The following is a 14433-nucleotide window of genomic DNA, read 5'->3' on the forward strand; positions in this document are numbered from 1 at the left end:
AATCCAAAGACATAGACACAGCTTATGGCAGGATTTGAAGCAGTCTAGGAGGGTTTCTGGATTCTAGCAGTTGTTATCTTTGAGTACAGAGGTATGATGTAATTTTGCTGCCTGTTACAGAAGTTTATAATTTCCAATATGCTTTGCTTATTTACAAATAAATAAAACAAATGTTGTGAAGACATCATAAGTCTCCAGTACTTTGCCATCCAAAGGAAACCTAACCTGTTGTTCTATCCCAGGATTTAGGAATGCAGGAAGTTGTCAGATCATTGGTCCATTTAATCTGATATTGTCTACTTGGACTGGCAGCAGGTCTTCAAAATCTCAGGTCTTTCCCCATCATTTCATCCTTTTAACTAGAGGTACCAGGGAATGAGCCTAGGTCCTTCTGTGTATGAGGCATTGAGCTGTGGTCCCCTGACTTCTGAAGACGTGGGAAAGTGGTTATTTATTGATTTAATGTTTAAACTGCCCTTCATCCCATAGGATCCCAGGGCCATTTACAAGACATTCCAGTAAAATCCAACACACATTCATATAATAATGAAACCAGAAAACATGTAAGAGCTACTAACGCCAGCACTTCTGTTTCCTATTTCAAGGCACATTGAACAAGAGCAAAAGACTGAGTAAATTATCACACTTCATATTCAGCTTTCAATATAAATTTAAGAGGCTGCAAAAAAAAGTGGCAAAATGTTAGTTTTGGCAAGTGTTTGCTTTCCCTCAGCATGCTGCCATTAAATGTGTTTGAAAACCTTTAGTCTTTTAGACTATAGCATACGGACACTGCATCAGAAAATCTGTGCTGAGAAAAGCTCTTTTATTAATTGAACAGCCTCACTGTAAACCACATGACATCCCAGTAGAGAGTTTATAAATAAAACTAAATTTGCATAGAGAGTTTTGCCAAGCTTTCTTCAATTTCACAAAGTAGTAATTCGTAGCTGAAGCTGTTTTCCCAGAGGTGAGGTTCAATCGTGGCACGTTTTGATAAAACACAAATGGATGCAATGTCTGTTGGAAGCAAAACAAAATAAAAAAAATAAAAATCCCTTATTCAGCATGATATTTTATATAGTAGTGCATCATTTAGGAGGCAGCACATGATGGTGTCATTCTTATAATCAGAAAGATGTCTGGCACAACTCTCCCCCCAATCTCTCACACTTTAAGCAGCATTCTATTTGTAAGGGGCTTGATGCCTTTATTTGCATGCACCAAGTAACAATGCTGAAGCCACACAGTTTGAACTCCTGCTTCATTTGAATTTTCGTGATGGCATCTTGATGTGTTACTGCTTACAGCAAGCATATTTGTAGAGAAGGAAATGAAAAGGAAGAGAAAAGCGGTAATGAAAAAAAATGAATACTAAACCCAACAAGGCTTTTCAAATATTCAGAACCATAGAAGTCGATTAGTTGGGGGCATGTTTGAGAGAGGCAGCCAACTGCAAGTAGTCCAAAATTCTACCCAAGTCTTTTTGCTCACTGGAGCAGGCTTGTGGGGGTTTGTTTAAGAATGATTTAATGGCCTGGAAGCGGCCTCTAAATCCTGCAATTTCAAACTTTGTTAACAATTTAACAGATGGCTCAAAATGGAGACTTTGAGTGCTAGCGTGCATTGAGAAGAGACCACTAGACTCTGCTTTTAAAAAGCCCTCTGTATGTATCAAAGCCTTTATGCTTGCTTAAAAGAGAAAAAGAACTTAATCCTGTAATGGTAAGGCAGTCTCCATTCCAGTGTCAACCCTGTAGGGTAGCCTAGCAGCGATGGGGGTCCTTTTCTATTCCTCTTTCTCTGCTGCCACCACCCACTTATGCACCACCGAGGGCCATACAGTGGTCTCCAGTCTAAGCCACATGGGAAAACAAACAGCCAGACCACTGGTCCATCTAGCTTAGTATTGTCCATACAGCGGCTCTCTAGGCTTTCAGACAGGGGACATTCCTAGCTCTACTTGGAGATGCTAGAGATTGACTCTGAGACCTTCTGTGTGTGAGGCAGATGCTCCACCACTGAGCTATGGCTCTTCCCTAATCTGTTTGGCCTTTTTATCAAGCACAGTTTTTAGCTGAATGAACTTTAGACACTTTTAAGTACAGTTAAGGGGGCATTATTTAAAACACAGCTGAAGATATTATGATTTGGAGCATTTTAACTTCTGGCATTCAGAAACCAGTACAGCCCAAAAATCCAATTCAGCAGTTTATTCAAAAGGAGTATATGTAAAAAGGAAGAGAAGAAACAGAAAGTACACAGATCAAAACTGAAGTAAAACATTATACCAGAATCCTGGTCTAACCAGTCCTGCACTAGTCCAAACTAACACTGGAAAACTGGTGGGGAGAAAATAAAGAAGGACAAAGGACAACTTTACAACAGCCCACTTTTAAGGTTTTGAGGGATCCAGGCGGGGCTTGATTGTCAACTGACTGAATTCATCCAATGGCAAGTCATGTCATGTTTGTTTGACACTGCCGGCCCCAGACTGCAGCGGGCCCTCAAAGGTGGCAGGTAGCGGCAGGGTGGCAGCACTACTGTCGCCAGGGGCTTAAATAGACCCAGCCACATTAGCATGTTGCACATGTACGCCTACCATCACGCAAGATGGCAAGTGGTGTGTGTAAGCCCCCAGTGGTGGTTGCAATGCGATGTAGAAAGTAGCATGGCCAGTCTGCACTGGTGGCAGGGGAGTGTTGCCTGGAAGAACAGCTCCTGCTCTGCAATTTGTACCAGCTCCCGTTGTGGGGTGCACACTCCATGACCTGATATTAGTGTGGGTTGTGGAGCAGGAGCTATACCCACCCAGCTCCAGCAGCAGGGCCCCTCTCAGCCACAGGGGCCCTCAGACAGTGCCCAACCTGGCTGCCAGCTGGTGCCAGGCCTGCTCTTTGACCCCTTGTGGAAGTTGGGAAATGGCTATCTTGGTGTTAATTACCACCAGATGTCACAGTCAGACAGAACCTCTCCTTCAGTGGTGGACTGACTTGTCTGCCAAGGCAAAATGGAGACCTAAGTATCAGCACCTTTAATCACAAACCCTTTCACATTTTTTGTCCATTCCTATCAAAACAGAATACATATGAAAATATGAGCCTAAGAGATGGAAGTCACAGCTAGATTAATATTGTTGTGTGCACCCCAATCTCCAAGTGGCGTGAGACTTCCAGAGGTTCCTGCACTTACCCAGGGTTTGGTTTCCTTGCAATGAAGGTCAGTGGAGACTGTGGTGTCTTTATGATATATGGTTTATGTACACATATATACAACCTGAGTGTAAGGTGGAGGGTTCTCAGTAGATACCATCTTATCAGGAGGTCTGTTCCGCACAGTATAGGAAGCGGACTTTTAGTGTTGTAGCACTGACACTTTGGAATTCCCTTCCCTTCAATATTATATAGTCACAATCTGTCATCTTTTCAGTGCCTACTGAAGACCTTCCTCTTTCAACAAGCCTTTTGAAGTAGAGACCTTATCCCAGTCTGTGTCTATGTTGAAATTGCTTTTTAAAATGCTTCTAAAGCTGTTTTTAAAAAAAGATGTTTTTAAAGATGTTCTGTTTTAATATGTTTTAAAATATGTTTTAAAGTCTTTTGTTTTTCAGATATTTTAGAGTGCTTTTAGTGTTTTTGCTGCCTTGGGCTCCCTCTGGGAGGAAGGGCAGGTTATAAACAAAACAAAACAAGACAAACAAGACTCCAACAGCTCTTGATTCCCCATTAGGTTTCTAGGGGATTTCCCAAAGCCATGGCTTGAAGTTTAGCACAGGGACCAAGCCAAGTCTTTCTGTTCTTTCCAGCTTCTGGCTTCACCTCAGACTAACACAAAATCTACTCCCTGCCCCAACCAGGTGAGGGGGAAGGGATATCCTCATTCCTATGGTGACACATTGCTCTCCTGGCCAAGTCGTTACACATGTTAATGGGGGTACTTGACAGACCCATTAACCAAACAAAGACACTAACTTGGTTTCTTCTGTCACAGATCCCAACTTCCAGATACAGGATTACAGGCTTGAAGGGGACCCATAAATATAATCGATCGCATTCCCACAATCCTATAACAATACATTAAAACATTTCAAAATTACAGCATAAACTGAATAATCTACTAAGTGAGCCTTGCAATTTATGCACTCACCTGGTAGTCAAAGGTGGCAAGGAACTGCATGCAGATGAGTGGGCAGTCTGATGGAGGAGGGAGGCAATTCCCCCTCCTCTGCATCCACCATAGCAACCAAGTACTCTGATTGAGGAGGGAAGCCCCTTTTCCTCATCTAGTATAGAAATGCAGCAAACTGCTGAAGGAGGGACAGAGCTCTCCATCCCACTTGTGCCAGCCCTCAGCAGTCTAATTAAAAAACAAAATTGCAGGCTAGTAACTATTGAGAAGTTATTTACAAAGCTGTACTAAGTGCTCATTGGGTTTCTCATATAGGAGAGCAACAACAAATGTTTCTGATCAGTCACAGGAACACAGGAAGCTGCTGTCAGACCACTGGTCCATCTAGCTTAGTATTGTCCACACTGACTGGCAGCGGCTCTCTAGGCTTTCAGACAGGGGACATTCCTAGCTCTACTTGGAGATGCTAGAGATTGACTCTGAGACCTTCTGTGTGTGAGGCAGATGCTCCACCACTGAGCTATGGCTCTTCCCTAATCTGTTTGGCCTTTTTATCAAGCACAGTTTTTAGCTGAATTAACTTTAAACACTTTTAAGAATAGTTGAGGGGGCATTATTTAAAACACAGCTGAAGATATGATTTGGAGCATTTTAACTTCTTTTTAATTTACGCCTGACAGGCAGAGTTTGTAAGCCGTGGTTAACAAAGTCTATAAAAAACCTCGCAGTTGGCAGAGGAAAGAACTGTACCTGGAGGCAATGCTAAATAATTACATATATTAGTTTTCAAGTCATTAGGCAACAAAGAAAAAAATCCAGACAAAATAGCTGGTAGATAGACAGCTTCAAAAGCTATCATACACTTAAGATCAATTAGAGGTATAAACGTATTTTGAAAACACAGCTGCTAAACCAGCCTTTCCCAACCAGTGTGCCTCCAGATGTTGTTGGACCACAACTCCTATCAGCCTCAGACAGCACTGCCAATGGTCAGGAAAGATGGGAATTGTGATCCAACAACATCTGGAGGCACACTGGTTGGGAAAGGCTGTGTTAAACAATGGTTCATTACACCATTAATTCTGAATTTGGATGAGCAGAGTTGTGACAAACCTCACAAAATGTGGAGGTCACCAGATCCTGATGACACACAGGGCCAACTATATTTTTACATCTCTTAAGGCTGCAGTTATAGGTACTTACCTGGCAGCAAGCCCCACTGAACTTAATGTATCTGACTTCTGAGTAAAGTTGCATAGGATTGTGCTGTACGAATCCAACATAAGGCAGCAAAGTATTCAGTCAGTGGCACTGCAATCAATAATACAGCGTAGTAGGTAGGAATTTAACATAGGAAGCTGCCTTATGCCGTCAGGCCATTGGTCATCTAGCTCAGTATTCCCTACACCAGCGTTTCCCAACTAGTGGGCCACCAGATGTTGTTGGACCACAATTCCCATCTTTCCTGACCATTGGCAATGCTGGCTGAGGCTGATGGGAGTTGTGGTCCAACAACATCTGGTGACCCACTAGTTGGGAAAGGCTGCCCTACACTGTCTAGAAGTGGTTCTCCAGGGTTTCAGACAGGGGCCTATCATAGCCCTACCCGACCGGGAATTGAACCTGAAATCTTCTGCAGTCAAAACAGATGGTCAAGCACCTCACTACAACCTTTCACCATTGAACAGAGTGGGCCTGTTTCATTAACACATGCAGTAGGACTCATGGGCAAAATGCAAAAAAAAAGTCATTTTGTGCCTCACTGCAGCTATACATTTCAACAGGATCAATATAAATAAATATTAAAAAAATAGATTTTGAAAGGATTTAGACCCACATCTGAGGGTATCTTCAGAATAAGAAAGCATTAAATATGATTTTGTGCTAGTTATAAAGAACTGTAATTTTTTAAAATGTAATTTAGAGTCAGAGTGACTTTCAACTTCTCTACCAGTTATTACTTCTCTAGAGTCATAAATCATCACCTATCCCATTCTATTCTTGCATTTCTAAGCAACTAAAAAAATAATTAAAAAAGTCTGGGCAAAACAATAAGAACATAGGAATTTGCTCTATACCAAGTCAGACTATTGGTCCATCTAGCTCAGTATTGTATACACTGACTGGTAGCAGCTCTCCAGGATTTCAGATAGGATTCTCTCTTAGCCCTACCTGGAGATGCCAGGGATTTAACCTGGGACTGCCTGCATTCCACTGAGCTATGGCCCTTCCACCTGCAGGAGCTACTCATGACCATCCCCATAGCCACACTCCCAAGAAGTGTACAAAATGCAGGCAGTTGTTGATCCATTGGGTTGTATTCAAATGAAGTCCTACTTAGAGTAGGCCCACTGAAATTAATTAACCTATGTTAGCCATGTCTATTAACTTCAGCTTGTCTATTCTGAGTAGGAGTAAAGTTGACTACCATTCATTCATTCGTTCATTCTCTCTCTCTCCTATCCCTGGAGCAGCTCATAGCATCATACCCATTTTATTAGGATCAGCATGACTTAGGAACCCCATCCTAGAAAAGGAAAGAAGTATCCAATCTCTGCTTGATTATATTCCTCATTCTCTGACCTCCTCTGTGCCAATCTGTCATGAACAAAGGGGAAAGCTTCATTATCACCTCACCCGAGTAAAGAGGGCCCCTCAACCATCATTCCTGCTCTGAAATGAATCCTGGAGCTGTCATACCCCTCCATTACACCCACTGCAAATGTTTCTCCAACCCACAGGGAAGGCTCACTCTCCCAAATGAACAAGATAATAGTGACCCTCAAGTTTGTAATCTGTTTTTGTTATTGATTTAAAGACTTAACAATCAATTATTATTAATTCACCGTTTGGGGTAAATCTTCTCACAGTGGCTTCCAATATATAAAACATAGTTAGTTGTATCAGAGTAGACCTACAGGAATTAATGGACATGACTAAATTAAGTCCACTGGTTTCAGTGGGCCTACTATGATAATGACTAAACTGGGTACAACCCAATACAGAAAACACTCGGTAGTTTTAAAAATAGCAGTAGCAGTCACCAGCAATAATGTTAAAACAACACAGCCCAGTATAACCATAAAGTTGACCACCATATTAGATAACATTTAATTGTGAGGGAAGCTGTGGGTTGAATCCAACTAATTTCTACTCAGAATAGACCCACTGCAATTATTAGAGCAAAGTTAGTCATGTCCATTAATTTCATTGGGTACACTCTTGGTTTGTCTAATATTAGATACAGCCCTGTGTTAGCAAAACATATAATGTAAGTAACAACACTTATTTCTTAACTGGTTGTAAGCAAATTCAAAATATGTCTTCCTGTTCTCCTTGAACAGAGTCAGGAAAATTAGGTAATTCTAGAAATCTTCAAGTTATTACGTGCACATTTAGAGTGAAGCAACTGGATCAGTGGATTGCTATACCCTATTGTGCAAAACTGATAAAACAATGCAATTTTTGACTGCCCTTAGGGTTCTATGATTTGTACTTTAAGAGATAAGTGACACATTTGATTCTAGTAATTGCTCCAACCTTTGACATCACATTTTTAGAACAGAAAGTTTATTTCTTCACAGATGCAAATAGATACACCATTAAGGATACCTTCTAGCATTCTTTTAGTTAGAAGGTGCTATAACTACTTTAGGCTTGTTGAAAATTTGTGTTCTACCTTCATGGTCTCTGATAAAAGAATTCAAATTGCAGAAAGTATCTTTCTCTCTGGTATTCTGTTTCTAAAAAAAGAACTTCAGAAAATATGTTACAGTACTTCAAACAAAACAAAATGTTTTCCGTTTCCTCAAGTGCTTTCCATATATATGTTGCAAAGAGGAGAAAAATCAACATCCAAATTTTTATTTGCATATGAGCCTTAAAGTAGGCATATGGTTCAACTGTCAAGGCAGAGAGTGGGCCAAATTCTATGGGCATCTGTCCACTGTTAGAAAGTGGACAGGATTGCTTCTACGTGATAATGTGGGCAAGAGAGCAAATTATGGCATTGTAGCAACACCCCAAAGCATGCTGGGAAACTGGTTAAGGCAGCAGCCCAATTTGCTTCAATTGCACTGTGCAAGGCTATACAAGAGTCAGGTGTGAACAGAAAGTGATGACACAAAGAGCAGTGGCACCCACACTAACAAGCCCAACCCCACCCACCACCTTTGTATAGAACTGAAAGCTACTGGTCCAATATGCAGCGGCCAGATTACTGGCTGGGTTGCTTTTAGAACTCATATAACTCCATTTTTAAAACAGTTGCATTGGTTGGCAGTTCGTTTCTGGGCCCAATTCAGGGTACACACATTAGTGTTTAAAGCCGTAAACGACTTAGGGCTTAAATATCTGAGAGTGTGCCTCCTTTCTTACAGACTGGGTGTTAAGTTCTGCAGATGGGGCCTTCTTGCTAGTTTCACCGCCCTCAGGTGGCCTGGGAGAGGGCATTTTCTGTGGCAGCCCCTAAGTTGTGCAATTTCCTCCCCACAGAGGTACATCTGACATCTTCAGTATATAGTTTTCAGCGAATGCTGAAGACACACCTCTTTAACCTATCCTTTGACACTTGAGGTGTATGTTTTCAGGACCCATCATATTCCTGAGATTGTAATTTAATTGTTTTTAAAACTGAATCTTAAACTGCTGTAACCTGCAGTGGGCCTGCTGGTGAAGGGCAGGTAATAACAATAACAACCACAACAATAATAGCAGCAGCTATGCTCATGTAACATGTGTGGTATCTCAAAAACATAAGTTTAAACTCTCATAGACTAAATAGAGGTGGGTAATTTGTGGCCCTTCAGATGGCTCAGCCAGCACAGCCAATGGCTAGGAGCACAGCCAATGGACGTGTAGTGCTACAACATCTGGAAGGCCACAGGTTACCCACTACTGAGCTAAAGAGTTACCTCATAGTGCATAGGTGAATACACAAGAGACAATGATATATCATGCATCTATCAATACAACATACTGAGATGACCAAGCACTGTCAAGAGTCTTTCCCGCAACTGTGGCCTACAAAGTACAAAGGGAAAGTGGCAAAACAGAGAATACCTTCTGTACAAAGAGTCCACAGGGCACACATCAAGCCACCTCAGGCTGCCAGATGGGAACTGTATGCTTATTAGTTTTCACCTGCATAGAGCTGCTAATGTGGGAAGAGTTCTTTGGAGACACCTAGGCTCAGGCTGCTACACTAATCTACAAGCAAGTTAAGAGAGTTTATGGTTTTAAGCTAATTTGTTTTCATGAACTTTCATAGCAATAAAGTGGTTTAAGTCACCACATTTTAGCATTAACTGCATTGTTGCTGGAGCTATTAGGCTGTAATCCACAAACCATTTAAGACAGCGGGGCTTGCTTTTTATTGGAGTAGTTTCAATTGACTTCAGATCACCTTATTTCATGCAGCTAACAGTTATAATAATGTCAACAGGGAAAGTAATTTCAGTGTAAATAGTATTTGTTAGTTCAAGTGACACACTAAATTGGTTTCTGAGGAGAGACCGAACAGTAAATTAAACTAAAAGAATAAAGTGGGATTAAGATTAGCCCCAAAGGTCAAAATCACTGGATTGGATACCATTTCCTTGTTAGCCTATTATGTACATATAGTATGCTTCCAGACTCTTTTGACGGAAATGTGTAACCCAAAGTACGCATTAATAGCCATTATAACAATTGGAGAGAGAGAGAAACACAATAGAAATATTCCCTAGGCAGAAAGAACAGGCATTTATTAACAATTAACACAAATATAAAATCACTATAACCCACAGCTACCATTATTGTATGACATTATACGGGCCAGTTACTTAACTGCTTGAATGTTGGTTAACCCAGCGATAAAATGGATAATAAAATACTTATTGCTATCTAAAATAGCTTTCTTGTCTAATTAAAGATAAAAAGTGGAAGAGATACCAAGGCATAGCCATGAAGTGCAGAGAAATTTGATTTTCATTACTTGGCCAAACTGCATGTTACATGGAATTCTATATAACTTTCTTCTCTCTTTTTTTAAAATTCAAAAAGCTGCTGGAGGTTGCAATGAGGAAGAATGAAGGATGTGAGGAATCTTTAACCCTTTTTTGCAGACTATTTCCCCTCTCAGAATCCCCTCCCTCTGCTCCCCCCCTCAGAAAAAGGTACAGATCCCATCACACCTGTCAAAATATCTATCCAATATACTCCTCCCCACAAAAAAGACACACAACCTATTATACCTGTGGTTTTCTAGCTCAGTCCTCAACCTGATGCCCTTCAGATATTTTGTACTCTCAATAAAAAGCACCACATAAGTGCTAAATAATTGGCTTCTCCAGGCAGAAAACCTCCCTCTTCTGCAAAAGGTCTTTGGGACAAATTGCTTCTTCATACTGAGTAAGTCCAGTTCTGTCTTGCCATCAAGGGCCCTCAAAGTTTTAAGCATTTCCCAGCCCCATTAGCTAGTTCTTTTGAACTGAGGCTACTAAGGGTAAAAGACTGCCTTTTAAAAAGCAAAACATACATAGTAGGCCTTCCTTCACACAGAGGTGACTTCTAGATTCAATGATCTCATAGCTTTTACATCTTTGGGAAGGAGTTGCTCTTCAAATTTTTCATATGGTGTCTCTTGCCAAATAGGCTATCAATTGATGAAGAAAGACATTCATCATTTTAAATGATGTTTTTACCAGGGATGCCATACTGATTAAAGTAGGGGTGAGGTAATTTCATTTTATGTGGTCTCTCCCCCCCCCCCCAATCTCCGTGGTTTAACCTTTACAGAGCAAAATTGCATACCCAGGATCTCTTAACAGATTTAGGCTGAGATACTAGCCATGTCTACTCAGAAGTAAGTCCCATTTAATTTGATGAAACTTACTCCTAGGTAAATGGGGTTAGGATTGCAGTCTTGTAACTAATCTGTGTTAAGTGGTTCTGCGTGTGCATGCTTGTTTAAGAGTATCAGAAAAAACAAATATTAGACCAAGATCCATCTAGATCAATTAGATCCATCTAGAGATCAATTGGTTTTTACAAGAATCCTGGCAACAAGCACTTGTTATCACTGACAAACTGCACTATATGTTCTGTCCACCCCTGAAATTTTCACTGATTTTTTTTTACTCATAAGCACCACTATACATATGGCCTTTTACAAAGAATGAGAGAACGGGTCCCCACCCAAAGGGCTTACCATCTAAACACAGACACAAGAAAAACAATAGAAGCAGGAGAGGAAAATGGAGGCAGAAGCAAACAGGGAAAGAATATACAATCATTTCAGCAATTGATACTTAGAATTAGTTACAGCATAACACTGAGACATAAAAGGAATTTGCAAAGGCTTCACCCAAAATAATAATTTGTCCACTAACCACTGAAAAAATAATGTGTCTACTAATCACTGAATCGAAGTAAATATACATTCGGTTTGGCTGTCTTTTTGCAATCTTTCACAATTGAAACAAGTGTGAGATAACTGACAGTTTAATAAACAATGGCTGCAGTTCATTGTTATGCTATCATTAGTACATTGCTGTTTATTGTCTGTTACATGCCAGAATCAAAACAGCAACAAAAACGAACAAGTGGGCTCTTTCAGCCCCCCAGTTACCCCCCTCCCATTTATTTATTTTAATAAAAGGAAATTCTACCTTTTTTAAGGCAGCTTACAAAGCACTTCATAATGACACATTAAGATGAGCACATTTCAAACAGTCCAGCATAAAAATAATCACACTTCGAATAACTTAGCCTAAACCATGACCTCATAGAAAACAGTATTAGCAATCAACCAAATGCCATTCTAAACAGCTGTGTTTTAACAATACGTCTGAAAAGGCGTCAGGACCTGCTGCATCCCATCCAGCAGTAACCAAGCAGAAGAGGACACGGGGACCACAATTGCCTATGGGGCCTCATAAGACTGACACCAGAGAAGCAACAAAAGCAAAGGAAAATGGGGACCTCAGATATTGAATGGAGCATGAAGGGAGGAATTAATCTAAAGAAGCTTTGGGGAACTTGTGGGCCTCCAGATGCCCTTTAACTACAACTTCCATAATCCCTTAACTTTTGGCTATTTTGGCTGGGGCTGATGGGAGTTGGAGTCGCACAACAACTTTGGGGAGGGGGCACAGGTTCCCCATTCAAAAGCTTTAGTCAATTATCCTGCTTAAAACTTGCAGTTCCAGTTTTCACTGACATGACACTAAAAAGGCCCCTTAGACATGTTATTCATGAGAGTTAGAAAGAAGAAATCCTTAAGTCTCTCTCTCTCTCTCTCTCTATATATATATATATATGAAAAACAACCCCAAATTTACTGTTTGGAAGCAACAAACTTCTCCATCTCCCGCCTAGGGATTCTCTTCTGTTTCATTTTCTGATACACACAATCGCCCAGCCCGATACTGTACTGTAATAAAGCCGTCCAGCCTAGAGCCAGGGGACGTGGTCGAGGCGGGGGAGTCAGAGAGAAAGACGCCAAAAGTCAGCCAAGACTGGGAAGACGTAAATAATATTTTTTTCAAAAGCCACTGTTAGCCAACCAAACCAGCATCTTCCATATTTCCTATTCTAAACATTCTATCCAATGAGTAACTCTTCACATCGGAAACTGCCGCGATGTTTAAGGCACCATTTTTGGTTTTGGAACGGGACTTGAAACTAGCTCACGCCTGTGAAATTGTTATGCCCTCTTTAAAAATGGCGTCAGGCATACGGATGGGTCACGTGCGGGGAAGTTTCGCTGCCAGGCCTCAGTAGGGTTAAACTGGGGAGGGGTTGGCAGCACCTGTAACCATAGAGATAGGAAGCTATTACGGTAACAAAGTACGGATTTGTATGCTGAAAGAGCATGCGTAGCACGACCTAATGGGCGGAACAATTCGGAGAGACTGTAGGTCTGGTCGTGTAGCCCCGCCCCTCGCCTTGCTGTCTGTGGTTTCCTTGATTGACTTCCCGGAGCCGAGCAAAGGGGCGGGGCTGCATATTTTCCTCCTTCCCGGCTGAGCAAGTGCTTTTCGCACGACCACCTGGTTGCTTCATCATGCACGGCTTCCCCGCCATCCCTGAGGAGATCAGCAACCTCCTTGCAGGTAAAGATGTCCAGCGCGACTGGGAAGGATTCATTATAGGTTGCGACTATAGTAGAAGTTTCCCTGGGGCTAAGGACAGAGTGAGGTGGAATTACAGGAGAGGAAGGGAGGCGCTGGAGTGGGGAGGGAGATATGGCGGGGGATGTGAGTTCTGATCTGAAGAGGCAGTGAGGGATGCGGGCAACTACTGTATATTCCCAGGAAAGTTGGATGAAAAATTAAACTTGGGAATTGAGTTTTCCGAGGTGTAGTAACCAATAGGATAATGGGGGTGGGGGGGTGGGGGGGTGGGGGGAAATAAAAAGAAATAAAAGAAAACGAGAGATTTGTAGTTAACAGTGTCATTCAGAAGTTTTGTTACAGAAGTTGCTGGGGAAAGGGAGGAACAGTTTGAAAGTTGGTCGGATAAATATTTAGTGCCAATGTAAGTCTATTTTAAAAATAAAATAGCTAAAAGAAACTCTGTAAAAAAGCTAGTTTTTTACTCCCTGACAGCTGCTTCATGTCCTAGAACGTTTTTCATGTTTCAGGTGAACTTTTTGCATTGATTATAATTAGATTTATTTGCATGCTCTGAAATGCTCAGAAGTGAAACTTTAAATGCAGCTAGAGTATACTAAATTAAGGAAGTTTCATTAGGGGCACTAAAGTGCTTGGATGTGTGAAGAGTGGAGTGATCTAGAAGTATGTCCAAAATTTAGAGTTGGGGTTTCATAGGTTTGTCTTTCTTTTGGCTGAAGATGAAGTCTACATATTTGCTTACATTTTCATACATATGACAAAAGGGAGAATAGTTCTGTATTGCATTTCCTGTGTTACCCAATACATAGGCTGGATGCTTTTTCCTTGTTGAAATATTTGCATGGATTATCTTTACAAACTATATTCATCTTGTGACTGACAACTTCCTCTATAAAGTTCTTGTTTTATCCCCTTTGCAGAAGCTCCGCAATGAACTGTTAGTTTTGCCTGTCCAAATCAGTGACCTTCTTTGGTGTTTTTGATTTTTGTTTATGCCAGGGATAGGGAATCTGTGTGTCTCCCCCCACCCCCGGTACTGTTGTTCCATCTGCCATCATTCTTGAGCATTGGCTATGTTGACTGGGGCTGATGGAAATCCAACAGCATCTGGAGGGCCACAGGTTCCTTATCTGTGGCCTAAGCAAGTACTTTATAAACTACCTTCTGTTGAATCATTTGCAGTGTATTT

At 41.2% G+C, this 14433-nt stretch overlaps 1 protein-coding gene across 2 annotated transcripts in view; it reads left to right on the top strand.

The window, feature by feature from the left end:
• Positions 1-12870: 12870 nt before the first annotated feature.
• SKAP2 (src kinase associated phosphoprotein 2) overlaps positions 12871-14433 on the top strand; it is a 162442-nt gene continuing 160879 nt past the window's right edge. Inside the window, exon 1 of one of the 2 annotated variants that reach the window (XM_061585999.1) lies at positions 12871-13223. In XM_061585999.1, coding sequence (XP_061441983.1) covers positions 13175-13223 — 49 coding nt within the window. In that variant the 5' untranslated portion in view covers positions 12871-13174. The remainder of the gene's footprint in view (positions 13224-14433) is intronic. The other variant, XM_061585998.1, reaches the window with a different exon arrangement.

Source organism: Rhineura floridana, chromosome 10 (genome assembly GCF_030035675.1).
Source record: "Rhineura floridana isolate rRhiFlo1 chromosome 10, rRhiFlo1.hap2, whole genome shotgun sequence".
NCBI lineage: Eukaryota > Metazoa > Chordata > Lepidosauria > Squamata > Rhineuridae > Rhineura > Rhineura floridana.